The sequence below is a fragment of the Monodon monoceros genome, unplaced genomic scaffold (genome assembly GCF_005190385.1).
Source record: "Monodon monoceros isolate NGI ecotype Baffin Bay Population unplaced genomic scaffold, NGI_Narwhal_1 Super_Scaffold_10, whole genome shotgun sequence".
NCBI lineage: Eukaryota > Metazoa > Chordata > Mammalia > Artiodactyla > Monodontidae > Monodon > Monodon monoceros.
In genome coordinates this window covers 50,933,214-50,960,848 of record NW_021703766.1, presented here as the reverse complement: position 1 = coordinate 50,960,848, position 27,635 = coordinate 50,933,214, and the positions used below count along the sequence as shown (strand labels likewise).

Sequence of the window (27,635 nt, the reverse complement as noted above, 5' to 3'; positions counted from 1 at the left end):
TATTGAGTTACCTCAGAGAAATAGTTCCACAACACTAACACAAGGTTGGGGACAGGGGGAGGGGGAGGGGGAGAATAACAAGTCCTGTCCTGTCAAAGGGCAGGGATAGTCCAGAGTCCCTGGGAACAACTTAGTGGAGCAGAAATCGGAGGGCTGGCCAGGGGAGGGGGGCAGAAAGGCTGGGACCTTCCCACAGCCTTGTGGCAATGCGGGGGCGGGGCAAGGGGAGACAAGGAAGCTGACCCCATTTCCTCCCTCAAACACATGTGCTCACTCTGATCCTCCTCTCAGACTCTTTATTATTTCAAGTAAGAAAAAAAAGAAAATAAATAAGATAAATAATACGATAAATAAAGAGGAGACTCAGTAATAAACAGCCTGCGGCTTCAGGAAGTGTAGCTGGGGCTTCGGCCATGTGAAGGTCCCACCATGCTCAAGGGGTCCGAGGAGCCCACGTTGGGAGGCTCGGGGGCCAAGATCCCTGGAGGCTCCAGGGGTGGCGGGAGGAAGCCTGGCAGCGGCAGGAAGCGAGCAGGTCCCCGGGGGGCCAGGTCCCAGTTGGAGGAGCGGTGCGGGGGCAGGCGGAGGGGAATGCCAAGAGCCTCAGACTGGTAAACGTTGTATCCATCCTCAAGAAGCAGCTCCCGGAAGCTACAGGCCTGGGGGTTGAAGTGGAGCTGAGGGGATGAGAACAAAGATCAGAGACGTGGGATTCCTCTACACCTTCCTCCTGCAGGAACCCCAGCTCCATCCTCTCCCACACTCAGGGATGCAGGCCCCCAGCTCTCTCTTCCTTCAGACCACAGAGTCCTGTCCTCCAGCAGGATGTGGGAGTCCCGGGACTCCCGGGGAGCCGGGGAACCCACTCCTTCCTCAGATGCAGAGTCCAGGTCCCCAGCCCCTTCCTCAAAACCACAGAAGCAGGCTCTTCCTTTACCCCTAGGCAGTCCCGCCAGGCTCACCTCCTTGCCCTCACTTCACAGAGAAGAATATTCCAGCCCAGGGATCAGTGGAGGCTCTCTAAGTCCTGGCAGGGGCATCTGGCTAGCACCCAAGGTCATGTTCACTTTACAGGCCATCGATTCCCAGAGTGACCCTGCACCCAGCATGAGTCAGGTCTGTAGGAGCCTGTGTGGTCAGCATGGGTTACGAGTCACAAGACTCGGTCTCCCAGGTCATTCTGTCATTCACAGGCTTTGTGACTTGGGGCCGGTGGTGGCCCTGCCTGAGCCTCAGTTTCCTCTTCTTGTGAACATGGATGACAACAGCTGCCCTTTCCAGGGATTGTGGCGAGGTCGGGGCATGCAGAGAGCATCGAGCCAAGCCTGGCCAAGGTCAAAGGTGCAAAACATGGTCCCCCAGACTGTGAGGGTGGGGAGAGGAAGGGTGGAGCGCAGGGACAGGGGTCCTGGAAACTCACCGATCCATACAGCCTCCCCTCTGGCCCCTGGCACAAGAACCTGGATGTTTTAACTCCCAAGATTTGAATGACCCCTGGCTTCAGGGCTTTCAGCTCCAGAAGACCTGAGAGGAGAAAGTGATCAGGGACTCAGAAGGCCTTTGCCCATCCCTCTCCTCCCTCAGACCCAGGAGGCCAGCCCCCAATTCTCTCCTCCCTCAGGACCAGGCCCTACCCCTACACTCACTTTCGGGGCTCCGGCGGGCCGTCCCCACCACTGTGCCATCAGCCCTGATCTCCAGGTGGGCCTCCGTCTCCTGGGCGTCATCCGTGTAGAGGTATCGCTGGCGGACTTGGCCCCCAAATTGGAGGAGGGGGCTGGAGTCAGGAATGGGATGTGCCTGGCAGGGTCCCAGCAGGACAGCTAGCACAGGGACCCACAGTCCCAGGTGCTCGAATTTGGTCTTGTCCCAGCCCATCAATGGTTCACGTCCTCAAGTGAGGTATGGGGTCTGGGCTTTGAAGACCTGAATGGTCTAGATTCTGTTTCAGAGCCTGGCTGTCGGGGAGAGCAGATTCACGACGGCTTCTCTGGTAGCTGAAATGCCTGGGTCCTCTCGCACGTAGATTCACAGCTGACAGGACACCCAAATCTCTTGGGAAGAATGCAGATGCTCCAGAATTTATACCCAGACAGACCCGCCCAATCACCTTCCCGACGCTTGACCCTTGATATTTGACCCACATGGCAGATGCTAGAATTCCACGGTGGCCAGGTCAGCCTGAACGGATGATGCAATCAGGGGTCCTTCCAGCTGAGGCCCTGGGCTCCTGGGTCTGAGGCATCAGGGGGATAGAAATGTGATGAAGTGGGACCTGAGTGAAAGGGGCTTGGGGCCCAGCCCATTTGGTCTGAGGCAGGAGGGAGCTGGGGTTTCAGACTCGTGGGTCTGAAGAAGCAGGAGGCTGGGGGTTCAGGCTCTTGGGTCTGAGGGAGGAGGGGGCTGGGGGCCTGGACTCCTGAGTCTGAGCGGGAAGGGGGCTGGGATCCATCTCTCTGCCTGACTGATGCAGGTGTCCCACAACTGGCGTTTCTGCATCTCACCTGACTTTCTGGGTTTCTGGGGGTCAGACACCGAGGTTCCTTGGTCATTAAGAAAACAAGTGCTGCATGATCCAAGCGTTCTCCTCAAGGACACAGGAGTCCTGGTGTGGGAGCTTCAGACCAACCTGCTCACAAATCCCAGCCCAGGCACTCATACACCAAACAACCCAGCCTCCTCCTCCTGGACCCTGATGCAATCCTGATGTTTCTTTCACCAGAGAAGCTAACCAAGATCAGACCGGTGCCCTCAGAATAGCCTGGGGAAGTGGGGGGAGGGTGAGAATCTTTGACTCAGAGTTGACAACTGACACAGGCTCAGGAGGGAGAAGTTAGACCCAAGATCCCAAAGGGAATGAGGGGTTGGGCAATTTCCTGGAACCTAAACGTGCAAGAGTCTGAACACCAGATCTGAAGGAGGCGGGTGACTGGAGGCCCGGACTTCTCATTCTGAGGAGGGGGCTGGGGGCTGGGAATCCTGGGTCTGGAGAAGTTATGATCAGATCTCTAGAGAGTCAAGTCCAATTCCTGGGTCTTTGCTTTCTTGAATGGTAATGGTCAGACCGTTCGGGCCAGGCTGGGTGTTGGTGGGAAGAAGGCTCGGTGGAGGGAAGCCGCCTCACGTCTGCAGAAGAGGGAGGCTTTTGCTCCTAGCCGGGTCTGCCTCGGCCTCTGCGGAAGAGTTTCTCTTCCACTTCTGCTTTCTCTGTTCCCGTCCTCGGGAGAGGCGGGACGTTCCCTTCACCGTCAGGTGCCTGACGCTAGGGTTCGCTCAGACGGAGAGACTGGGAGCCGGGAGTCTCGAATTTGCGGGTGGATGGGGCGGAGTGGGGATCGGCGGCCCCTGGTGGGCGCGGGGACACGTTCCCGCCAGAGGCTGTCACGCCGGGACTCAGAGCCGGCGGAGGCTTTGCACCCGCCCATGGAGCAGCCTGGTTAACAGGTTCTGCATCTCCACGGGAGGACGCGACAGGGGGCGGAAGCCGCTGGGCCGTGGCCGGACTCGGCGCATCCTGGTACACAGGGCGGATGGCGAACCCAGAAACTGGAGGGGAAGAGGGAGAGGTCGAAGTCCAGCGTTGCAGCTGGGCGCTAGATCTCGGTGTCCACGGAAGGATGGGCTGCTAGGAGGCCAGGTAGGCTGCCCCTGGCTGGCCGATGTCAGGCAGGAGGGGGGCTGGGGCGCGGGTCTCCTGGTCCGGGGGAGGGAGGACGGCGGGGGCTGCGGCCCTAGAACTGGGAGCTGGGGCTCGGCGCCAGGGAAGGGGCGGGGCTCCGCCTCCGAGCTACCTGCCGGCCGGGGAGGGGCGGGGCTGGGATCCTCCGAACCGCATCCCCTCTCCTACCTCCCCTTCCCGAGCCCTCGCAGCCAGTCGGGGGAGGCGGCGTGGAGGGGGAGGGCTGTCGGGCCTGGGAACCTGGAGTCCAGGGTTCCGGGGGCCGCCGGATGTGGGCTGCACTTGGGGCCGGAACGCTCCGTTCACGCCAAGCTGACTGTGGAGCTCAGGTAAGTGAGAAATGCAGATGCCTCGAACCCAGGAATCGGGCCTTCAGTCCCAGGAGGCGCTTCCCCCACCTCTAACCCCCTATGACCCCCAGGAGTCTCCTCCACCCCGACCCCCAACTCCTGCTTCTCCAGGAAACAAGATCCCCCATCCAGGCCTGGACCTCCAGCCTCTCATGTTCTACTTGGCCCGTTGCTTCCTGCCATCTCCCTGGTGGACCCTGCCCCTCACACACAGGTTCACTGAGAAAGGAGTTGGGGGAACACTGTCCAACGTCAGTGGACCTTACTGCCTGGGAGAGTGAAATTCCAAGACGTGAGGACAAGGTGGTGGGTCCCGGACCATTGCTATTTTGGAAACCACTAATTTTCACCATCTTCCATCTGCCGAGATTCCAAGCCCTTAGCTTCTCCTAATTCAGATCCAGGAGCCCTGATCCCCTTTTCCCTCAGACCCAGGTCTCCAAACCCAGAGTTTCCTCATTCTCTTAGGCCGCTCCTCCTTGACATTCATTCTCAAGCTTCGAGTATCTCGTAATTCACTTTTCTTCCCTTGTAGCCATGTGGGCACCCAGGCTCCGTCACCTCTGTCTGACCTTCCTGCTAACCTGTGTTTTTACCTCAATCTTCTTCTTCCACATCCACCAAGACCTCTTTCACAGTGGCTTAGGCCTGTCTGCCCTATGTCCAGACCGTAACCCAGTGACCTCCCCTGTGGCCATCATCTGTCTGTCGGGCACACCCATGAGCCCCAACGCCTCTGTCTCCTGTCCCAAGCATCCTGCTTCCCTCTCAGGAACCTGGACTATCTACCCAAACGGCCGGCTTGGGAACCAGATGGGGCAGTACGCCACGCTGCTGGCCCTGGCCCAGCTCAACGGTCGCCAGGCCTGCATTCAGCCTGCCATGCACGCCACCCTGGCCCCCGTGTTCCGCATCACCCTGCCCGTGCTGGCGCCTGAGGTGAACAGCCGTACGCCTTGGTGGGAGCTGGAGCTTCACGACTGGATGTTGGAGGAGTACGCCCGACTGAAGGAGCCCTGGCTGAAGCTCAGCGGTTTCCCCTGCTCCTGGACTTTCTTCCATCACCTCCGGGAACAGATCCGCAGTGAGTTCACCCTGCACGACCACCTTCAGCGAGAGGCCCAGAGTTTACTGAGTCAGTTCCGGCTCAGCCGCACGGGGGACCGCCCGAGCACTTTCGTGGGTGTCCACGTGCGCCGTGGGGACTACCTGAAGGTGATGCCCTATCACTGGAAGGGTGTAGTGGGTGATCGCGCTTACCTCCAGCAGGCTATGGACTGGTTCCGGGCCCGGCATGAAGCCCCGATCTTTGTGGTCACCAGCAACGGCATGGAGTGGTGCCGGGAAAACATCGACACCTCCCGGGGGGATGTGATCTTCGCTGGCGATGGGCAAGAAGGTGCCCCCAGCAAGGACTTTGGGCTGCTCACACAATGCAACCACACCATCATGACTATTGGCACCTTCGGCTTCTGGGCCGCCTACCTGGCTGGTGGAAACACCGTCTACCTGGCCAACTTTACCCTGCCTAACTCCAGCTTCCTGAATATCTTTAAACCCAAGGCCGCCTTCCTGCCTGAGTGGGTGGGCATTAATGCAGACTTGACTCCACTCCAGATGTTGGCTGAGCATTGAGCAGCAGGGAGACTTTCTGAAATAGTCTGATCAACCTAGGGCCAGTGTTATGTATCTCTGGAAGCCCAGCAGCTTCTGGAGAAGCTGGTGGTCCTGCAGCTGGTGGACACCCATTTCTAGAGTGATTCTAGTTGGCTAGACTTGGAGAAAAAGGGGGGCTGGCTTTCTGCAACTGCCAGAACATTCTAGAATCAATGGAAGATCTTTTCATGATGGCTGGCAACGTCTGCAGAAGCTCATGGCAGTTCTAGAATGCACAGTGCCCACCTGTTCTTCCCAGCCCATATCCAGAGTACTTCTAGATCACTGCCCCACCAGGAACAGGGAACTCCCTGTTCCAGCATTGACCATCCTGGTCTTTTTTGAGAAGAGATATTTCTCTTCCCTGGGTCATCAGGACAGAAGAAACTCATGGATGTGCTATAGTAAGCACTCACCAACTTCCCTTCTGTGTTTCTGGAATGTGTTTCCAGAGGAGGGATTTTTTTCCGGAGAGGGTCAGCTCTAATGCCTGTAAAGAACCCTGTGGGGACCTTCCAGAGGGCTTGGGATTCCGGAATTCCAGATCACCTCGGCAAAGAAGCTAACAAAGGTAAAACCAGCAGCCCAACACCTCACCACTGCTAGAAAGTTTGATGGACGACAAACTCTCTGTAGCTGGGGCAGTTTGTGTGACAAGTGGAACTTTACCCAACATTTCAGCCCCTGAAAAACCACAGATATGCTAAAACATGGGAGGGGTGGGGGAAGGGATGCTGCGGAATGCTGCAGCTTAAGGAGCAAGGCTCTGCAGAGATCTAGGGACACCATTTTTTTTTTTTTAAGCTCAAAACTGCCAAAGGTAGACATGCACATCTTGGCTCCAAGTTCATGTTGCTTTACCCAATTAAAGAAGTTTCCTCCTCTGCAGCTGGGCTGCTGGGGAGTGATGGTGTAACAGGGAAGAACAAAATCTGACTCCATGTTGGATCTGTTTCTTTTATGTTAACTTTTGCTTTCCCTTGCTTTTGTTACTATAATCACTAAAAGGATGCTATCTATAGCTATAAGCATACATGATGGTCTGCATGGGGAACTCTGCCCCTCTGACTGAATGTTAAACCAAAGTGCCTTTGTTCAGCTCACAGGGAAACATCCTGCCCGCGCACCCATGAAGGACTGCAAGAAAGAAGACATTAACACACCCCCTCCCCGATGCTGGCCAAGCCAAGAGATGTTTTGCAAGACTTATGGCCTTTTTACCTTACTTCCTCACCTCCTCCCCCTCTCTGTTCTATAAAAGAAACTAGCATCCAGGCCCCATAAGATGGTACTCTAGGACACTAGTCTGCCCTCTTCTCAAACACCCGGCTTTCTGAATAAAGTCACTGTTCCTTTCCTCAACACCTCATCGCCCAATTTATTGGCCTGTCATGCAGCGAGCTTGGACTCGGTAACAATGGGGTTGATTTACTGAAAGTCAGCTGGAGTAAGGGTGCCCTGTGGGCTTGCAGAAAGCTGCAGGTACTGTGCCCCTTGCCAACCACTCTCTGCCCCTGAATTCACAGAGCCTCTAAATCTGGCTTTGGGTAAGTCAGGGATGAAAGAATCAGAAGGTATGCAGACCCAAGACTGGTCTCCAACCCAGGCAGGAGCACAGCGTCTGGCCAAAGAGGATGGGATTCATGACTCAGATTTCAGGACTCCCTTGAGGCTTTTTGAAGGAAGCGAAGGGAGACACTTTAATTACAGAGTTGTCTGAGAATGTAAGCCCTTTTCTAGTCTTCTCAGGGAGTTTTGGAGGACCAGTCCCTACTCAGCTGCCATAGGTGGGAGAGAGGGAAGTATGAATTAAAAATCCTCATCACCAACCCATCTCTGCAGGGTTTTTTGGGTTTTTTTTTCTCCTTCGGTATGCGGGCCTCTCACTGTTGTGGCCTCCCCCGTTGCGGAGCACAGGCTCCGGTCGCGCAGGCTCAGCGGCCATGGGTCACGGGCCCAGCCGCTCCACGGCATGTGGGATCTTCCCGGACTGGGGCACGAACCCGTGTCCCCTGCATCGGCAGGTGGACTCTCAACCACTGCACCACCAGGAAAGCCCTCTGCAGGTTTTTTTGAGTCTCGTGTGCATGAGGGTGTGTGTAAGTGAGTAGGAGTAAAGGTGTGGAGCTTCCGGGGACTCTCACTTCTCACGTCTTGGGATACTGTTCCTGCTCTCTTGTTAGTGCACTTGTGTGAGTTATGGTCTCAGAGACCCAATTCCTTTCCTGGACTCTCAGCACTGGCCTCCAGACCTCTCTTTCCCCTGGGACCTCAGCATCCAGCCCGAGGCTGGAGAAAGAAGGCGGAGGGGTGGATGGGGGAGTGAGCAAAGATTATAATTAAAAAAAAAAAATTTTTTTCGTCCACGCTGCTTGGCATGCGGGATCTTAATTCCCCCACCAGGGATCAAACTCGAGTCCCCTGCAGTGGAAGCGCAGAGTCTTTTTTTTTTTTTTTTTTTGTAGAATAACAAAAAATATTTTACTAAAACATAAGATTTACAGAAGTTTCCAGACAAGCCATACAAAATGGTCACAAGCTTTTTCTTGAAGGGAGGATTCTACACTTGACAGCAAAGTCACAATGTTATTAGTGAGGGCTGTGATGTTTGTTTAATGTTCCCATTTTGGTTCAATCAAGCTTGTCCATCTACAGTGTCTAAATAAAGTTAGACTTGGCTAGAGAGCATATTCTAAAGAACTGGTTAGCTGCTTTTAACCAATGCAATCAGATCACCATAAAAAGGGGGAAAGGAGTCCATAAAATTAAAATAAAACTACCTTCCCCCCACCACCAAAAAAATAATAATAATAAAGAAAAACACCCACACCTCTGCAGCTAACCCTGACAACTACCTTCATTCACAGTGCTTTATACTCAAACCATGATGGGGAAATGAATAAAAGCAGAGAAGGGCCACTGCTTTTAAACGTTTCGCAACAATCCAGATGACACTTCTAGCCTCTGCTCATGCTTTACAACAGTGAATCAGGACAAGACATAGATTTGCTAATGTGCATTTAATCACCAAAGGACTGAAGATGTCTGGGCTTTTATTCTGTAATGTTTCTAAGACTGTGTCCATTAAATGCAAACAAAAAATGAAGAAGTCTTGGCAGAACAAGAGAAGTGATGCACACTTGATGATCGGATCGATTTAAATATTATTCATGGCATATAGCCTAGTCCATGCTCTAGCCGTTTCTGTGGCTTGGGCTTCGTTGGTCTTCCACTGCTCCGCTACATCATTTGCTAATGGATCATCTGGATTGGGAGCAGTTAACAAAGCCTGGATCGATAGCAGAACTGTGCGGATCTGCAGTGCTGGGGACCACTTATCTTTCAAAATATCTAAACATATTCTTCCCAACTTGTCTACATTAGGATGATAAATTTTGGTCATGAAACGTACTTTAGGGGCTGCCATTGGGTATTCTTCTGGAAGGAATAGTTCAAGTTTAAAAGTCCCTCCCTCAAAGGGGGAATCCTGAGGGCCAGCAATGACCACATGAAAATAACGGGCGTTGCTCTCATCTGGTTCTGCTTTAATGCCGGGAACTGGCTCTGCCAGCAAACGCTGGGTTTCCTTGATAATCCTGCGGGGCAGCCCGGCCATCTTGTCAGATCCCGAGTTCGGCCTCTGGTCTCGTCTCCCAAGCGCAGAGTCTTAACCGATGGACCGCCAGTGAAGTCCCAACATTATAATTCTTGAACTACATTTCCCATAAAGCTATGGGGTTGTCTGCAGTAATCTGCTACGGGGAGACCCCAGGGCCTTCTGGGAGTCGTAGTCCTAGGGCTAGAAAGGACAGCTTCCCACGTCTTCGTGGCTAGAGGACAGTGTTTCCCGAGGGCCGTGGGCAGCTAGCCAAAAGCCTGGGTCCTGGGGCCCAGAGAGAGGCGGAAACTGAAGGCTAGAAGCCCTTTCCTTAGCTTGGAAACCAGAGCCCCCAGGGTAAGCCCCCTTCGGTAGACTCTGGGAAAGTTCTAGTCTGAAAAGGGGGCTGTGACATCATGGAGCTATGGGCGGGGCCTCCCTTTGTTGCGGTCCAATCAGGCTAAGAGTTGGGCTTCTGGGCGGGGCCAAGGAAACATCAGGGAATATCTCTTGGGAATTTGGGGCCCTGCGTGGGTAGCCGGAAGGCAGAGGCTTGGGAGTTCCTATTAGTAAGGGGCGAACCGTGGCTGTAAACCCCAGTTAAAAACTGTCTATACCACGCAACCAACCTCACCCTCACCACCCTCCTCCGCCAAAATCTTTAATTTTGGTCGTGGGAAAAAGAGTTGAAGGAGTGGCCTGTTCTTCCTCTCTGAAAGCCCTCAGAACCTGGACTCTTCAGCGAACCCTAGTGTTGGAAGGTACAACAGTCAGGAGTCAAGGTCGGGCTGCGGCTGTTTAGAGTGCTTCGGGACTCCTCGGTTTTCTAATGAGAAGTGTGCGCCCTGCAAATTGGGGCTCTATTAGTCTCGGGGAAGGGTTTCTCTCCGTTTAGCGTTCACCTTGGTTTGGGGTAAGAGGAGCCTCCCCGGAGTTCGGCGCGAACTGCGCGCTCTGGCCGCAATGGGGCCGTGGCGGCTTCCCCTCCTGGTGGCGGCTCTGGCCGGCTGCCTGCTTCCTGCCCGGGGCTGTGTCATGTGTGATCCAAACGTCGTGGAGGCGCTAAACTCCTTGGAGACGGATTACCTGCCTGGCCACCTGGAGGCCAAGCATCACAAAAACGTGATGAAAAGGGTAAAGCAGGCAGTGGAAGCTTTCAAGGACCTGCCGATTGACGAGGATTCCTATATGGGGGTCGTCGGTGAGGGCGGACTGGTCCTGGGAAAGGAGGGGTCTGGGGCTAGGATTACTGGGAGGTGCTGGGGAGAAAGGGCTGGAGGTACAGTCTCCTGGTGTCGGGAATGGAGAAGCCTGGGATGCAGATTCTGGGGTTCCCCAGGGCTGGCAAATACTGTTCTCCCTACCTTTTATCCTGCAATTTTATTCCATATGTAATAAATAAGACTACAACTCCCAGAAGGCAACGGCGTGGGTTAATCCCTTTACCAGGCCCATCCTTGCCCATTGGCCCCGTGGGTGTTGTAGTTTCTAAGACTAGGTGAGCCAATGAGACAGCAATGCTTGGAATCTGGGGTTTATCTCCCCCCACAGATGAGGCCACACTGGAGAAGGCAGCTTGGAGTTTGCTGAAGGATCTGAAACGCATCATGGACAGTGATGTAAAAGGTAAATGCACAGAGGGGGCAGGAGAGGGCTTCCAGAAACTCTCAGGGAAGTGATTGCTGGTGACACCTGGTCTGGTGGTCAGGTACTGGGCTCTGGAACCAGACTGCCTAGGTTCAAATTCTGGCTCTGCCGGTTTCCTAGCTGTGTGGCGTTGAGCGCTTTGTCACCTCTAAAATGGAAACCATGACACAGCCTTCATCCCAGTTGTTGCTTAGCCCAGTGGCCAGCATTATGTTAAGTGGTCATTAAATTGTATTGTCTTTCCCTGAGGAGACCCAAAAGCCAGGCTCTGCAGGCCGAGGTCAACTTCCTGTGCCTCACATCTGGGAGGAGCAGGGGGGTGGGGGTGGGGACTCCTCTGCGTCATCCTGCTTCTTCCCAGGCGAGCTCTTCGTGAAGGAGCTGTTCTGGACGTTGCACCTGGCAAAGGATAACTTTGCCAGCTACGCTGCTCAGTTTCAAAAAGCGGGTGAGAGAAGATGGGAGGCCGGCATCTCAGCCTTCTCTTTTCACAGTCCAAGAGTCCCTGACCCCAGCCTTCTGCTTCTCCGAGTCCCATCCATCAGCTCTCCCAACCCCTTCCTCCCTCAGACCCAGGGGTCCAGACACCCAAGTCTTTCCTTCCTGGAACTCAAGAGCCCCAGCCCTAGCCTGTTCCTTCACCCCCTCTCTCATCCCCTTTAACGTAGAAATCTGATTTTTTTTTTTTAATTCTTTCTACCGAGGCAGCGTTTTGTCCCAACAAATGTGGTGAGTCCGGATTATGGAAACTGGTCCTCTATCCCTCATCCGTGCCCCGTGAATACCCAGCCTCCCTCTTTTGGGTCTGTGTGTTTTTTCATTCTCCGCGTGGAGAGGTTCCTGGGTCTCCCGTATTCCTTTTGCACCTCGGACTTCTTGGGAAGCGGGCATATAGTTTTTGCACTCTTTACTGAGCTTGGTTAGACCGGCTTCCTACAGGGCTGTGTTCTAGCCCAGCCCCGCAGGCTGACCTCCTCAGGATTCGGCTCTTGAGCCCGCCCCAGCCCTTGGCCCTGCCCTCTCCTCTTAGCCCCGCCTCTTAGTGGGAGAACACAGCCTCGAACCTGCCCCTTCAGGTTTGATGTTGCAGCCTCTGATCTGGTGCAGTACCTGCCAGAAGCAGGTTCACTCTTGTCGAAAGTCCTCGAATTGCGGAGGTGAGAGAGCTGGGCGCAGCCGGAGGGGTTGGCGCGAGAGGGGCGGAGCCAGAGGTGAGATCAAGAGTCTAAAGAGGTCGGAGACTGGAGACAGCCAACAAGAAAAGGCGGGGCGAGACCAAGTGGAAGGGGGTTGGGAGAGGGCCCCGAACCGTGAAAGAGCATCCCACAGTAACCCCCTATTCCCAGAGCGCAAAGTCAAGGTTCATCAGATGGAAGATATGATCCTGGACTGTGAGCTCAACTGGCATAAAATCTCTCAAGGCCTGACCGATTACAGCTTTTACAGGGTGGGGCCCTCCAACTCCCGTTACCCTTGAACTCCATCAGGCTTGCATGAGCCCCCTGGCCCCTGTATCCACAGGCCTGCACCCATAATGCCCATGACCCATGACTACCAAGTTTGGCTTCTTCTGATCCCCTGGGAACCCATGCCCTGACCAGTACACCCTGGACTCCCATCTCCCCACTGAAGCCCCATGATCTTCTCACCCCTGTACTCCCCAACCCCTGAATTCCCCAGGCCTCTGTGACCCCTTGAGCTTGGGTTTAGGTTTGGGGGAACAATTCTGAGACCTTGATGTCCAAGGGGAAGGAGCCCACGTTGACCAAGACCATGGTGCGTCCAAAGGATGCAGGCACCTATCGCTGTGAGCTGGGCTCCGTGCAATCCAGTCCAGCCACGATCATCTATTTTCATGTCACAGGTCAGTGCTGGGGAGTTGAGAGAAGTGGGATTCAGGGTCCTGGTGTGTGTGGGGGCGGCTTCAGGGAGTGGCCTGCTTCAGGGACGTGGCTTATGGGGCATAACTTCCCATTGGGGTGTGGTTTCAGGCCACGAGGGTATGGCCTCCGGTCCTGAGTGTGGCCTCTGGCCACTGGGCCAGGGCTGCCTTGTGGGTGTGTTTGGGCTTCACGCAGTTGGAGGCGTAATTATGTCCCGGAGGGCCTGGGTCCTGGGGCAAGTTACTGTGGGGAGAGCTTGCCTTGGCCTTGGCAGGACCTTCGCGCCCTCCCAGGACTGCTCCTTAACCCTGTTCTATCAGTATTGCCCAAAAGAATCGTGGAGGAGATACCGTCACCAAACACTGAAACCAAGGATGAGGTGGCCCCAGGTGAGGTGACTTTGGATCGCCCCCAGACGGCCACAACCCTCCAGTCACAGTCTCCGAAGCCAGAGAAAGTGCTGAGAAGCCGCCTGGTCGGGCTGCTGATCTGGGGCTTTGTCGTGCTGATAGCCAGTGTTGCCACCGTGTGAGCCGCCCACTGAAGAAGGCAGGGCTTGGAGCGAGGGGCGGGGGCTTCCAACTACCTAATACAGAAGGGGGTCTCCAGCCAAGGAGCGCTGAGAGCCGGACTTCCTCTGGGAGCGGGGCTTACCTGGGAGGGCGAAGCTTGGATAACTGCTAGAATAAGATCAAACATAGGGAGGCCGAGAGGGGTGTTCCTCCCTCATTAGAACCTAACCTTGTTTCTGCTATTTGTACCCCAACCAGGATACTTTTATCTCGGTCTGGGAAAGTGATCGATTTCATAAAGTCCTCCTGGTTCAGCACTGGCAGTGGAGCTGCTCAGGACTCTGAGGTTTCGGAAGAAAAGGCCAAAGAATCAAGGAGAAAATAAATATTTATCTGGTTGTCTAAGTATCTGACTCACTCCTCCGGACTGATTCTAACTTTTGGTTCCCCTAGGGAAGCCTGGGGATGGTCTTCTGTCTGAGGGAGGAGGGGCTGGGAACCTGGTCCTGTGGGTCCTGGAAGGGGCCAACTGGCTGCGATGTAATTCCAGAATCAAGGAGTGGGGCCGGGCCAGCCTTCCCCAGGTCTCCTCCCCCAGGCCCGGTCCCCTCACAGGACGCCCCCTCCCCGCTCTTCCTGCCGGTTTCCTCTTGCCTTTTCCTGTCCCCCACCCAGTGCTGGGAGCTGGGGCAGAGGCAAAGGCTGAACAGGAGCAGCGGGGTCAGGAACCAACCAGGGCAAGCGGAGCCAGGGCCCCCGGGTGCTGCCGGGACCCGAAGTAGGGTAAGAGCTGGGGACCCAGGAGTCCAGCACCCTCCTCCCTCAGACCCAGGAGTCAGTCCCCAGCCACCCCCCATCCCAGCAACCAGCAATCCGGGCTCCCATCCCCTCCTCCGCCCAGATTCTGGAGGCTGGGTCCCAGACCCCTCCTCCCTCTGACTCAGGAGTCCAGGTCCCCCTTCACCCCATCCCTACCTGTCAAGGCCTCAGGAGCCGGGGCTTTATCCACCCTCCCTTAGGGCCATGCTATCTGGTGAGCGGAAGGAGGGCGGAAGCCCCCGTTTTGGGAAGCTCCATCTCCCTGTGGGCCTGTGGATCAATTCTCCCAGGAAGCAACTGGCCAAGCTGGGTCGACGCTGGCCCAGCGCTGTCTCTGTCAAGTGAGTGCCCACCTCCTCACGGCTCCTGCCCCTGCCCCACCTGCCTCCCATCTGTCCCTGTTTATGACCCAGTCCCTGCACTGGGTAATGCCAGGGAACCGGAAAGAGTTGGCTCCAGTTCCTGTCCTGAATGGGCAAGTGAGATGGCAGGCGGTAGGGGACAGTGGGCCCCAGTGATATAGGGTCCGGTGAGGGAAGTGCTGGGCCTGGAGATGGGTTTAGGCCAGTGGACACGGGGATAGGGACACAGTAGGAGTAGCGGTTTGGTTCACCTTCCTCCTCTCCCTGCTCACCTCTTGGAATTTCCTTCTGTGGGACTCGCCTTTATTTATTTTCTCTCCTTTGCTCTCTCTTTGCCTCTGGCCTCTGCCCACGCCACCCCCCATCTCTACACACCCCGCGTCTCTCGTCCTTCTGTGGGTGTTTGTCCCCCACTATCTCTGGGTGTCTGTCCCTCCCTTTCTGGGTCTCTGTTCCTCCCCGCCCCCCCACTCTGGGTCTCTGCCCACATCTCTCTTTCTCTAACCCCTACCCCCGTCTCTGCATGTCTTTCTGGTTCTCTCTCCCGTGTCTCTGCTCGCCGGTGGGCTCCCAGGTCTTCGTCTTCGGACACGGGGAGCCGCAGCAGCGAGCCACTGCCCCCGCCGCCGCCGCACGTGGAGCTGCGGCGAGTGGGCGCGGTCAAGGCGGCCGGGGGAGCCTCAGGGAGCCGCGCCAAGCGCATCTCTCAGCTCTTTCGGGGCTCGGGGACCACGGGGTCCGGTGGCGCGGGAGCCCCCGGGACTCCGGGGGCCGCGCAGCGCTGGGCCAGCGAGAAGAAGCTGCCGGAGCTGGCGGCGGGCGTGGCCCCCGAGCCGCCACTGGCCGCCCGCGCCACGGCGCCCCCGGGGGTCCTCAAGATCTTCGGCGCCGGGTTGGCTTCGGGCGCCAACTACAAGAGCGTGCTGGCCACGGCGCGCTCCACGGCGCGCGAGCTGGTGGCCGAGGCGCTGGAGCGCTACGGTCTGGCCGGCAGCCCCGGCAGCGGCCCCGGCGAGAGCAGCTGCGTGGACGCCTTCGCGCTGTGCGACGCGCTGGGCCGGCCCGCGGCGGGCGCCATTGGCAGCGGCGAGTGGCGGGCGGAGCACCTGCGAGTTCTGGGCGACTCGGAGCGCCCACTGCTGGTGCAGGAGCTTTGGCGGGCGCGGCCCGGCTGGGCGCGGCGTTTCGAGCTGCGCGGCCGCGAGGAGGCGCGCCGCCTGGAGCAGGAGGCCTTCGGAGCGGCAGACGGCGACGGTGAGCTGGGGGTGGGTGGGGCGGGGAAGCCGGATTCTGGGGGCGGGGCCTGAGGAGGGAATGGGTGGGGCTTGGGGCGGAGCCATGGTGGGCGGGGCCTGAGGGGCTGTTGGGACAGGATGGCGGGCGCCGGGGGAGGGGTCCGCGGGACGGGGACTGCGCGGGACCTATAGCACTGGGTCTAGGGGAAGGCGGAGGTGGGGCAGGACCTAGGTCAGCCAGATGGCCTAGGCCCGAGGACTTTGCTCTTGGGATAGGTGCAGAGTTGATGGGCGGGGCCTGCGATGCTGGGGCGGGGCCTCGGAATGGAGTAATAGGAAGGCAGAGATATTGCGCGGGGCAGATGAATGGTCCTGATGGCAGATGGCCTCTCAGTAGTAGGCTGAATTGGCTCGTAAGGGGCAGGGCCTATGTGGATGGAAGCTAGAAGGGGGACGCGCTTGGAAGGTAAAGAAATGGGCTATTAGATCAGGGCCTAAGAAAGGGCGGAGCTTCAGAAGGGTGGGCCTTGGACCAGGTGACCTTAGGCTGGGTTGGCTGCAAAGCCTGAGTGGGGGCTTGAGGGTGGTGCACCGGAAATGAAGCGGTATTTGTATTGGCCAACGACCAGGCTACTTGGGGGCCTAGTATTTGAGAAGGCCCGGCCTGGAACAGTAGGTGCACCTGTGATGAAATAACAAAGGAGGGGGCACAGTCTGGCAGGGGTGGGGCTGGGCTCACAAAGATAGTGTCTGCTCAGGGAGCCTTCTCACAGCTTTTCTGTTTCCGAGTCTCCCTTTGAGAGATAGAGTGGTGTAGCAGTTACATTCATGGGCTTTCTTCGCCGGTTAAACCCAGCAAAATCCTAGGCGAAGATTCAATGATATAATGCATATAAAGGGTTTTAGCACAGGGCTTGGCACATAGTAGTTGCTAAATAAAGAATGGCAATTATAACCATCATTGTCTTTTTTTCTTTTCCTTTTTTTTTTTTTCCAAAAAGCATTCACTGAACACCTTCTGTGGGCCACACATTATTTAGGGCCCTGGGGGAATACAGTGGGGACATTGACAAGTTCCCGCCCTTCTAGATTTCACAGCCCAGTGAGAAAAACATCAGTTCACTCATTCAGCTCATTTCCACTGGGCACCTACTAGATGCCAGGGCTGTGTGTGACAAAGTTCGGAGTGCCAGTGGTGCCCTTCTCTGCTTCGACTTGGAATGTCAGGGAAGGGTGTTCAAGAGGAGGTGGTTTCTGCTTTCCTTGGCGCAGTACCTTCTCTGTTCTTCGTGAACAGTTCTAGTGCCTAGAACAGTGCCTGGCACATAGTAGGGGCTCAAAAAATATTAACTGAAAGAATGAATGAATTTATGAGCTGAAATTACAAGATGGGTAGGAGTCAAGCAGGAAGTGTGTTCCAGGCACAGGGAACAGCATATGCAAAAACCTAAATGTGGGAAGCAGCCTCACCTCTTTGCAGCCAATTGTCTCTTTAGAATCTCTAGCTCTTTCCAGTCTCTGTCTCATCTTTCTCCATCTCTCTCGGCAGGCACGGGCGCCCCCTCGTGGCGGCCACAGAAGAACCGCTCCCGCGCGGCGTCAGGTGGGGCGGCGCTGGCCAGTCCTGGCCCGGGGTCGGGGTCAGGGCCCTCGGCTGGGTCCGGGGGCAAGGAGCGCTCGGAAAATCTGTCCTTGCGGCGCAGCGTATCGGAGCTCAGTCTGCAGGGTCGGAGGCGGCGGCAGCAGGAGCGCAGGCAGCAGGCACTTAGCATGGCCCCAGGGGCAGCCGATGCCCAAATCGGACCTGTAGACCCCGGCGACTTCGATCAATTGACCCAGTGCCTCATCCAGGCCCCCAGCAACCGCCCCTACTTCCTGCTGCTGCAGGGCTACCAGGACGCCCAGGTAAGCGCAACCTGTCCTAACGAGAGAGACCTATGCCCCACCCTTCGGTTGAATGGGCGGCAAAACTACAACTCCCAGAATCCCGTGGGTCGCGTTAGTCTCAGGTATGTTGGAAGGTATGGTCCCAGCCAGGTTCCAGAGTAGGAGATAATATCAGAGAAGAGAATGGGAGTGGTGGAGATAGATGTCGGAGAAGGATTTCACTGGAGGGGCAAGTAGGCGATGATTCATTTCTTTCAAAGTTGGGAGAAAGCAGTGTCTTCCTCCAGGGAGAATGGGAGAGCCCACTTTATTTTATATTTTATTTTATTTTATTTTCCCGCGCTGTGCGACTTGCGGGATCTCAGTTCCCCGACCAGGGATTGAACCCGGGCCACAGCAGTGAAAGCCCGGTATTCTAACCACTAGTCCATGCCCAGCCGTAACTCCTGGGAGAGCCTATTTTAGAAAGATCTTCTTGGAGGCCTCTCTTTCTTGAGGGAGAGTAATGGAAGAGTATCTTCTGGGGAGGGAGATAATTTGATTGATGCCTGGAATCTTGTTCGGGGTAAGCCTATGTTGTCTTAGGAGGAGTGGATTGAATCATTTTTTAAAAAATATTTATTTAATTAATTTTATTTTTGGCGGTCTTGGGTCTTAGTTGCGGCATGCGGGATCTTTTGTTGCGGGCGCGGACTCTTCGTTGCGGTGCAAGGGCTTCTCTCTAGTTGTGTCGCGCGAGCTCTGTACTTTGCAGCACGCGGGCTTAGTTGCCCCGCGGCATGTGGGGTCTTAGTTCCCCGACCAGGGATCGAACCCGAGTCCCCTGCATTGGAAGGCGGATTCTTTACCACTGGACCACCAGGGAAGTCCCTAAATCATTTTTTAAAGTTGATGATTTACTTTGGAACGATTGTGAACATTGTTGATGGGTACAGGTGGTAGTGATACTATTTTACATATATGAGTGGCAATAGGAGAACTTGTTTGAGTGTTGGGGAACAAGAGAAAGAAAGGATTAGTGGTTGGGGGCCAGTGGTAAGTTATTTCATTAAAGAAATGTAATGTATTATTGGAAATATTCGTGTGTGTGTGTGTGCGTGTGTGTGTGTGTGTATGTGTGTATGATAATTAGGAGAATCATTCTTATGGTTTTGTCCACCTTTGGGTTAACAATGGTACAATTGGAATCAATGGGAAAGCCCACTCTGGAAGGTGGTGGAGTTTACTGAACAGTTCCATTTTTACTCTCAGAGAGGGATCCATCTGGGTTAGGTCACTTGGCTGTGTATATGGGTGAGAGGTTAAAACTATTCAAAGAACTTGCATTGGAGGAATTCATTCTTCCTTGTTGGGGCAACAGGACAGGGAAAGTTCATTGTAGGAAGGGGTTTATATATATTATAACAGCCCATTCCTCCAGACAAGGTTGGTGAATAGGAGGCTCTATTTAGGAAAGGTGGTCAAATTGGAAGGATCTATTCTGGGAATATAAGAAAGTACGTTATGGGAAGAGAGGGAAACATTGGAAACATCCATTCTTTCAGATGGGACTCATGAGAAATTTCTTTGTAAGAGGCTTCATTGGAAGTGTCCGTTCGTTGGGAACAGGAGTAAGAGTTTAATCTCTTGTAGAGAGGAATTTCTTTGCATTCATCTATTCATGGGTGTCTGTAATGTGAGAGTTCATGTGAGGTGCAGTGGAAGAATCCCTTCTTGGGTTAAGGAACAGGAGAGCCCACTGTAAAAAGGGGGTTCGGGTATTCAGGATCATTCCATTCCTCCAGACAGGGATGAAAAATAGGAGATTCTACCTTCAGAAGGTGATCAGAAATATGGAAAGATCCATATTTCTCAAGAGGCAAATGAACCAATACATTGTAGTAAGGAAATTTAGAAATGTGCATTCATGGGGTGGAGGTAGTGGGAGAGAGTTCAGTGTAGGGAGGGGATTTATGGATATCAGGATGACTGTTTTCTCAGACATGAATGGGGAACAGAAGTGTCTACTTTAGGAAGGGGGTCAGACAGAGTGCTTCCATTTTTATAGGATGCAGACGGGAGAGTCATTTTTAGGAAGGGGTCTTCTGGAATGCACCTCTTCATCTGGTGGATGAAATGCGACACTCCATTATAAGAAGAGGGTCTCCTTGAAAACATCTATTTATAAGATGGGGTTACTAGAAGTGCCACTGTATGGAGATCTCCTTGGAGACGTCCTTTTTGGGGATGGGAATATTGAGAGCATCCATTGATGGGAGGGAGAGTGTCTTTGGAATCCTCCATCCTGGGAGTGGGAGGAATAGGTGAGTCCATTGTAGAATTACGGCTCCTTGGAAGTAAATTCATGGGGTGGGAAAAAATGAGAGTCCATTACAGAAAGTGGGTCTCCTTGGAAGTGTACATTCATGGGGTAGAGATAATGGAAGAAACCTTTGTTCAAAGGGGAAGTCGCTTTAAAGGTATCCTTGCTTTGGGAATATTGAGAGAAACTATTATTGGAAGGGGAAATGTCTTTGAAAGCCTCCATCACAGGGGTGGAATGATGGGCAAGTGGGGACTGGGGTAGGGAAATGGGAGAGTTCCTAGGAGAAAGAAGGTTTCCTTGGGAAGGTCCATTCTTAGAGGGTGAGGGTAGTGGGACAGTCCATTTTAGTAATGGAGATGTGGTGTCCTTGGAAGCACCCATTCTTTGGGCTGGATGTTATGGGAGAATCCACTGTAGGAAGGGATTGGCTTGAAGGAGTCCATTCAGAGGAGGTGAGAAGATGGGAGAATCCATTGGAAAAAGATCTCCCGGGAAGCATCCATTCTTTGAGGGAGGGAAATGGTAAAGCCCATGTCAAGAAAGGGGTTTCCTCGTATCCAGTCTTCAGGATGGATGTTATGGGACAGTTCACCGTAGGAAGTGACTTTGAAGAGTCCACTCATGGGAGGTCAGAGGTAATTGGTGAGTCCTTTGGGATTCCAGGAGATCTCCTTGGAAGTGCTCATTCAAGGGATCTGGTCAACTGTGGGTAAGGGATTTCCTCAGAAGCATCCAGTCCTCGTGGAGTGGTGTCCTTTAGTGCATCTTCACTTTCCCTCCAGGACTTCGTGGTGTATGTGATGACTCGGGAGCAGCACGTGTTCGGCCGGGGTGGGAACTCCTCGGCCCGCGGTGGGTCCCCAGCCCCGTATGTAGACACCTTTCTCAACGCCCCGGACATCCTGCCGCGTCACTGCACAGTGCGCGCAGGTCCTGAGCCCCCGGCGATGGTGCGCCCATCCCGGGGAGCCCCAGTCACGCACAATGGGTGCCTCCTGCTGCGGGAGACCGAGCTGCATCCGGGCGACCTGCTGGGGCTTGGTGAGCACTTCCTGTTCATGTACAAGGACCCCCGCGCTGGGGGCGCGGGGCCGGCGAGGCCTCCGTGGCTGCCCGCACGCCCCGGGGCCACACCGCCGGGCCCCGGCTGGGCTTTCTCTTGCCGCCTGTGTGGCCGTGGCCTGCAGGAGCGTGGTGAGGCACTGGCGGCCTACCTGGACGGCCGCGAGCCCGTGCTGCGCTTTCGGCCGCGCGAGGAAGAGGCGCTGCTGGGTGAGATCGTGCGTGCCGCGGCCGCCGGCGCCGGGGACCTGCCGCCCCTGGGGCCCGCCACGCTGCTGGCGCTGTGTGTGCAGCACTCAGCTCGGGAGCTGGAGCTGGGCCACCTGCCGCGCCTGCTGGGCCGCCTGGCCCGTCTCATCAAGGAGGCTGTCTGGGTGAGCACTGCCAACCCGCGTCCAGTCCCATCTGCGCCCCAAGTCCTTTCCCGAGCCTCCTCTAGCCACCTCCAACCTTAGTTCCGTAGTTGGGCAGGACAAAACTACATCTCCCAGGATACCTCAGGAGGGGGCTTGGGCTATTAAGCAAGGGGCCCCAAGGGATGCTGGGAGTTGTGGATCAATCCACAGTGCTTTAAGAGAAGACAGTACAGTAGTACCTATCTTTGCAGCCGGGGGATATTGGAAGAAACCATCCTGGGAGATGGGGTAGGGGAAGAGATCCCTGAAGGTTGGAGCCGTAGTGGGCGAGACCATTCTTGGAGGCGAGTGAGAACAAACCCACTGGACCAGCAGATGGATCTGCCAGGGAGAAGCCATTCAGAGTTGGGGGTGGGGGAGGCGGGGAAAGTTCCATCCTATTGAGCTAGGGCCTAGTTAGAGGAAAGGTTTAGGAGGTTTTTTTTGAATAGGGGGAAACTCCATTTGAGCAGAAGTAGACCTAAAGGGAGACAGACCACCCTTAATCATAGGTGTGTGTGTTTTAAACTGTAAGAAGAGGATTGACTATTCTGAAGCTTGAGAATCAGAGTCCATTTGAAAATTGGGGAGAGTCTCTTGTCAAAAAGGAAAACTCAGGGCATTAACTCATAGGCCTCTCTTCCTCGTCCACCTCACCTTAATTCTGATCTTACTGTTCCACAGGAAAAGATTAAGGAAATTGGAGACCGTCAGCCAGAAAAGTAAGAGAAACTCTGGGGAGAACGGTCTAGAGTGATGTGGGGGTCAGCATTCGCAGCCAGTTCTATGTTCACATTTCCATGCATGTTTTAGTGCAAGCTTCTTTGGGACTCAACTTTTCTAGTTGTGAAATGAGGGTTGGACTCTGACCCCAGTTAGACCCAGATCTCGGGGCTTGGACATATTTGGTGGGGGGGAATTGGGCAAGGATTACAAGTCCCTTCCCCTTTTCCCAGCCACCCTGAGGGGGTTCCTGAGGTGCCCTTGACCCCTGAGGCTGTGTCTGTGGAGTTGCGGCCACTCATGCTATGGATGGCCAACACCACGGAGCTGCTGAGCTTTGTGCAGGAGAAGGTGCTAGAGATGGAGAAGGAGGCCGACCAGGAGGGTGAGCTCTGACCCAGGCCCATGCTTGTCCAAGCCTCCTGCCGTTCCCTGCACCTGGGGACCTGGGCTTCTGCCTGGCAGCCTCTGGTTCTCCCTCTCACTCCTATGCCTGTCCTCAGACCCACAGCTCTGCAATGACTTGGAATTGTGTGACGAGGCTATGGCCCTCCTGGATGAGGTCATCATGTGTACCTTCCAGCAGTCTGTCTACTACCTCACCAAGGTTGGCCTTGATCCCTGCTTCCTGTTTGGTATAGCATCACTTCCTGTTTGAACTACATCACATGAACTACATCTGGTGTCACTTCTTATTTGACCTAGCAACATTTCCTGCTTCTGACATCACTTCCCATGTCCCAGCCCCTCCCCCACCTCGCACTTTGCTGTTCTGGTACCAGTTCCTGTTTGAGCTTACATCACTTCCTGCCTTCCTGACTTCTCTCCCTGTCTCTGCAACTATCCCCTCCTCATAGGCTGACTTCACTGCCTGGTTATATCACTGTTACCACTTTCTCAAGCTACTGTTTTCTAAGTCCACTGTTAAGTCACTGATAAGTTAGATAGATATATAGGTAGATAGATGGATAGGTATATATAGATCAAATAATACTAAGCACTGTCATTTAAACTAAACCTCTTTATTCAGGCCTCACTTTCTGTGTTTGCTGACCTCACTTCCTATAGCTTTGAATTCATTCCCTTTTCTGAGCCACAAGCCTTTTTCTCCCTGGAGTGCCCATCCTGTAGGGCCTGCTTCCTGCCCCAGTCCCCCGCCACCACTCTTTTTTTTTTTAAATATTTATTTATTTGGTTGTGCTGGGCCTTAGTTGCGGCAGGTGGGCTCCTTAGTTTTGGCATGTGAACTCTTAGTTGCAGCACACATGTGGGATCTAGTTCCCTGACCAGGGATTGAACCTGGGCCCCCTGCATTGGGAGCATGGAGTCTTATCCACTGTGCCACCAGGGAAGTCCCACCACCCGCACTCTTGAACTTAATATTGCTTCTTGGAATTCTCAGGGTTTCTGTCTTATGTTGGGCCTCATTCCTTATCTGTAGAATGAAAAGGGATATTTTGGGACAGGTAGTCTCTATGTTCCTTGAGCAGCCTTGATTTGTGAAGCCCTTTCCTCCTAGGCTTCACTTCCTGTACATCCCTGCCAAGTGTGGTTTTATTTCTTCTTTGGCTCTGACCTCATTTCCTGTCCTTGGCCTGATCTCACTTTCCACTGGCTACCTGCCACCCCACTCCCACTTCCTGACTCTCCATTCTTTTCCTTTCCTTCGGGAATTCTGGATAAATAATTCTTTCATTGAAGGGAGCCTCTTTTTTCAATGTCCTTTGTCCTCCTTGAGCTGTCTCTGTTGAGAACTACATCAGAGGTGGTCTTAAAATACCCAAGACACTTCTGGAAAGCCTTTCTTAAACTTGAGGTATCCCAGGCCTGATGAATGCTAGGAACCTATCTGGAAAGTAGGATTTTGCTCATGGCGACCTTTGGGATGTTGAAGGTAGAATGGACTACAATTCCCAGAAGCCTTTGGTGGAGCTCCCCAGTACCTTCATACTCTACTACCCTGAAGCTTCCAGGGAGTTGTAGTCCGATCCCTTGTTTGCATCTCTGTGTTCCCTCAGACTCTGTATTCAACGCTGCCTGCTCTCCTGGATAGTAACCCTTTCACAGCTGGGGCAGAGCTGCCGGGGCCTGGAGCCGAGCTGGGGGCCATGCCTCCAGGGTTGAGACCTACCCTGGGCGTGTTTCAAGCTGCCCTGGAACTGACCAGCCAGTGCGAGCTGCACCCGGACCTTGTGTCTCAGACTTTCGGCTACTTGTTCTTCTTCTCCAATGCATCCCTTCTCAACTCGCTGATGGAACGAGGTGAGGGTTGGTCTGGAAAGGGTCCGGGAAGCAGAGACAGGAGCCACTGAGACCTGCATCAGTTAAGACACATCAGAGGCTCAGGCCTCATCTTTAGGGACTCTGGAGAGGAAGCTCCAGATCCCAAGCTGAAGAATAGGAAAGGTCTGGGAGGCAGGAGGGCAGAGTCCGTGCACCCATTGCTTCTCCCACCCTTCCCCCACAGGTCAAGGCCGACCTTTCTATCAATGGTCCCGAGCTGTCCAAATCCGAACCAACCTGGACCTTGTCTTGGACTGGCTGCAGGGGGCTGGGCTGGGTGACATTGCCACTGAGTTCTTCCGGAAACTCTCCATAGCTGTGAACCTGCTCTGTGTGCCTCGCACCTCCCTGCTCAAGGTGACTCCTGACCCCTGACCTCTGAGTCCCCAATCCCACTCATCCATCCTCTGTATTCAGCTTACCCTTGGATCTCCCCTTGGACTCCACGTTATCCCCAGTCCCAGTTCAGACACCATGGGTGAGGCATCAGCAGCTAGAAGGAAGCCAGCCACATAAATGTCCAAGTTTGGCTGCATCTGAATCCCAGTTGGACTTATTAATAATAGTTTCCAGGGTCCCCTCCCTCAGACATGCTGATTCAGGAAGTCTGGTATGGGACCAAGGAATGTGACGTTTAAAACATTCATTGAACGTAAACTACATGCCAGATACTCTGTTTAGCCCTTCTCACTGAATGCTGACTAAGCCTCGTGAAGTAGGTTATTAATTGACAATTTTGTTCAGACAAAGAAACTGAGAATCAGGCAGGCTAGGTCACTTGATTTCATTTATTTACTTTTATTTATCAAACTTTTACAGAGCATTTAATAAGCACCAGTCAGAGTTCTGTGTACTTTACAATCTTGCCATATTAAATCGTCCTAACAACCCTGTTAGGTAGTTCCTGTTCTCCCCCAATTTACAGGTGAGGAAACTGAGGCACAGGGTTTGCGAGAAGGTAATGAGTAGCCTGGGACTTTTGAACCCAGGCAATCTGGGTTGAGTTTCTTGTTTTAACCACAGTGATGATTCTGTTGCCTAGATCTAGGTTAGGTACAGAAATTTTCAAACAGTTACAAAAAGTAGCCACAGTAGAATAATGAACACCTATGCACACAGTAACATAAACTAATGGTCAGTTTTGTTTCTTCTCCACCCCTGCCTACTCCTACCTACTCATGTATTCCAAAGCAAATCACATTTTTCTTTTTTAAAGCTGAGAGTATGCCCTTTCCCACTATCACTTTGGTGACAACCATGTCTCACAGTACCTGGAAGACATTGCACAGACATCACTGTCTACCCACTACATCCATGCCCTCTTCTATGGAGGGCCTTCCACTTAGGATTTCTCAGCTGCCCCATAATGATCGTGGATTTTTCACCTCATCTTCCCACCAGGCTTCATGGAGCAGCCTACGAACTGACCACCCCACGCTGACCCCTGCTCAGCTCCACCATCTGCTCAGCCACTACCAGCTGGGTCCTGGCCGCGGGCCTCCACCTGCCTGGGATCCTCCCCCTGCAGAGCGAGATGCTGTGGACACAGGTGAGGAGAAATAGGGACGGAGGCATTGGGGCTGTCAGCTTTCTTCTGTCCTCAGGACCTAGGGATCCATAGCCCCAACTCCTTCCTCCTGGTCCAAGATTCTGGACCCCTATCCCTCTCCTGCCCCGGGATCTAAGTGCTGGATCCCAGGATACAGTATTCTCCCCCAGGATACAGGAGTTCAAGCCCCCAGCTCCTTATTCTTTTCGCAGCGGTTCAGGTCCCCAGCCTCTTTCCCCCTCTTTCCCTCTTTCCTCCTCACCTAGGGGGCCGAGTTCCAGGCCCCTCCACTCTAAGGAATCTGTACAACGAAGTTCCCAGTCCTTCCTCCCTAATGGACCCAAGAACCCAACTATATCGCCCGTTTCCCAGGCAACGGTGGCCTTTCATAGTCTGAACTACAGCTCCCATGATGCTTGGGGACTCCCAAGAGTCGCGTTTGAGGGGACCCTGCTCCAGTAGTTGCCGGGGTTTTTTTCCTTTCTTCGGGCGTGACGCAGTCTCGGCTATCCCCGACACTGCTGCCTCACGCCCATTTTCAGAATTTAACTCCGACTTCTTCGGTCTCATAGGGGACATCTTCGAAAGCTTCTCCTCCCATCCTCCCCTCATCCTGCCCTTGGGCAGCTCGCGCCTCAGCCTCACCGGTCCGGTGACGGACGACGCCCTGCACCGTGAACTGCGCAGGCTCCGCCGCCTCCTCTGGGATCTTGAGCAGCAGGAACTGCCGGCCAATCACCGCCACGGACCTCCTGTGGCCACGCCTCCTTGAAAACCAATAGCAAACGAGCGCGCGAACCTTGAAAATTCATCGGCCTCTCTAGAGTCTAGAGCCTGTCTGAGCGCAGAGCTTTCTGGGAGTTGTAGTTTTCCCCCGCGTGGAATGCTGGGAGTTTGAGTTTTGGGGTAGTAGAGGATGGGACCGTGGGAAGATGGGTTTGGGAATTTGAGTGCCAGGAACAATAAAGGTATCTGTGGTATTGGCAATGCCTCTATTGTTAAGACTCGGGAGCGGTAGTGATGATTTTCTGTGCAATAAGGCATCAGGGCCCTTGCCTGGAGCATTGGGCTCCTGCCGAATCCTCCGTGATATTTATAGCCATGGCCTCAGCTTGCCCTCTTGCATGTAATCCAATCCAGGAGCACTGTGGCCTCCCACGCACCTCAGGACAGAGCCCTAAACTTGTTCTGCCAAAGATCACGCCCTCAGTCCTGCCAGTGGGAAATAACCAGCGCTCCCTTCGACCTTCCATAGCCCATACCCCAGCCTCCTCCCTCAGACCCAGGAGTCTGGGTTCCCAAGCCCCTTCTGGACCTTTCTGCCTGTCGGGCACACTGATGAGTCTCAACGTTTCTTGTCCCTGTCCTGGAATCCCTCTTCCCTCACATCCGAAAGTATGGGCCCGCAACCCACTCCTCCCTCGGGCCCAGGAGTCCAAGCCTCTGCCTCTTTTTCTTCAAACGCAGGAATTCAGGTCTCCAGCCCCCTCCTCCCTCACACCCAGGAGTTCGGGGCTCCAGTTTGAACTTTTCCCTCCCCTGAATCCGACTCTGGCTGCTGCGTCAGGGAAAAAGTAAGCGACAGGTGGCACCTGCCTATAGGGACGGGGCACGACCACCTGCCGCTGCTGCTCACCCTGAGCCCCTCTCCTGGCACCTGCTTCTGTCAGTCATCGACCGCTGCCCCTTT

General features: G+C 54.4%; 5 protein-coding genes across 12 annotated transcripts; 3 read left to right on the top strand and 2 right to left on the bottom strand.

Annotated features, from left to right (window-relative positions):
* Nucleotides 1-292: 292 nt before the first annotated feature.
* Nucleotides 293-2,031, bottom strand: FGF21 (fibroblast growth factor 21). Its single transcript, XM_029211036.1, has 3 exons — nucleotides 1,647-2,031; nucleotides 1,421-1,524; nucleotides 293-677 (listed from the first exon to the last, which is right to left on the bottom strand). The coding sequence occupies exons 1-3, from the start codon at nucleotides 1,876-1,878 to the stop codon at nucleotides 387-389; spliced, it is 627 nt and encodes a 208-aa protein (XP_029066869.1). The 5' UTR covers nucleotides 1,879-2,031; the 3' UTR covers nucleotides 293-386.
* A 1,287-nt stretch (nucleotides 2,032-3,318) lies between these two features.
* FUT1 (fucosyltransferase 1 (H blood group)) lies at nucleotides 3,319-7,509 on the top strand. The gene is given in 6 exon segments (XM_029239045.1): nucleotides 3,319-3,390; nucleotides 3,392-3,637; nucleotides 4,141-4,335; nucleotides 4,565-4,591; nucleotides 4,594-6,256; nucleotides 6,785-7,509. Coding segments are annotated over 5 exon segments (1,611 nt in total). The 3' UTR covers nucleotides 5,665-6,256; nucleotides 6,785-7,509.
* Nucleotides 7,510-8,152: 643 nt separating this feature from the next.
* LOC114904802 (ubiquitin-conjugating enzyme E2 N-like) lies at nucleotides 8,153-9,328 on the bottom strand. Its single transcript, XM_029239115.1, has one exon. The coding sequence runs from the start codon at nucleotides 9,299-9,301 to the stop codon at nucleotides 8,843-8,845; it is 459 nt and encodes a 152-aa protein (XP_029094948.1). The 5' UTR covers nucleotides 9,302-9,328; the 3' UTR covers nucleotides 8,153-8,842.
* Nucleotides 9,329-9,622: 294 nt separating this feature from the next.
* Nucleotides 9,623-13,768, top strand: IZUMO1 (izumo sperm-egg fusion 1). Of its 8 annotated transcripts, none has more exons than XM_029239102.1 (9): nucleotides 9,740-10,484; nucleotides 10,835-10,909; nucleotides 11,292-11,378; nucleotides 11,639-11,659; nucleotides 12,007-12,087; nucleotides 12,277-12,377; nucleotides 12,641-12,794; nucleotides 13,134-13,362; nucleotides 13,584-13,768. In XM_029239102.1, the coding sequence occupies exons 1-8, from the start codon at nucleotides 10,247-10,249 to the stop codon at nucleotides 13,343-13,345; spliced, it is 969 nt and encodes a 322-aa protein (XP_029094935.1). In that variant the 5' UTR covers nucleotides 9,740-10,246; the 3' UTR covers nucleotides 13,346-13,362; nucleotides 13,584-13,768. The 8 variants fall into 8 exon arrangements, with proteins under 8 accessions (XP_029094928.1, XP_029094908.1, XP_029094893.1 ...); XM_029239066.1 differs by having other exon boundaries at nucleotides 9,748-10,484; nucleotides 13,134-13,341; nucleotides 13,584-13,758; XM_029239095.1 differs by lacking the exon at nucleotides 9,740-10,484 and adding an exon at nucleotides 9,623-9,640 and having other exon boundaries at nucleotides 12,007-12,377; nucleotides 13,134-13,341; nucleotides 13,584-13,758.
* A 72-nt stretch (nucleotides 13,769-13,840) lies between these two features.
* On the top strand, nucleotides 13,841-26,932 carry RASIP1 (Ras interacting protein 1). The gene is made up of 12 exons (XM_029238917.1): nucleotides 13,841-14,108; nucleotides 14,345-14,485; nucleotides 15,081-15,760; nucleotides 17,291-17,646; nucleotides 20,716-21,369; nucleotides 22,075-22,112; nucleotides 22,347-22,498; nucleotides 22,617-22,720; nucleotides 24,132-24,375; nucleotides 24,581-24,753; nucleotides 25,798-25,945; nucleotides 26,518-26,932. The coding sequence occupies exons 2-12, from the start codon at nucleotides 14,349-14,351 to the stop codon at nucleotides 26,715-26,717; spliced, it is 2,886 nt and encodes a 961-aa protein (XP_029094750.1). The 5' UTR covers nucleotides 13,841-14,108; nucleotides 14,345-14,348; the 3' UTR covers nucleotides 26,718-26,932.
* Nucleotides 26,933-27,635: the final 703 nt, after the last annotated feature.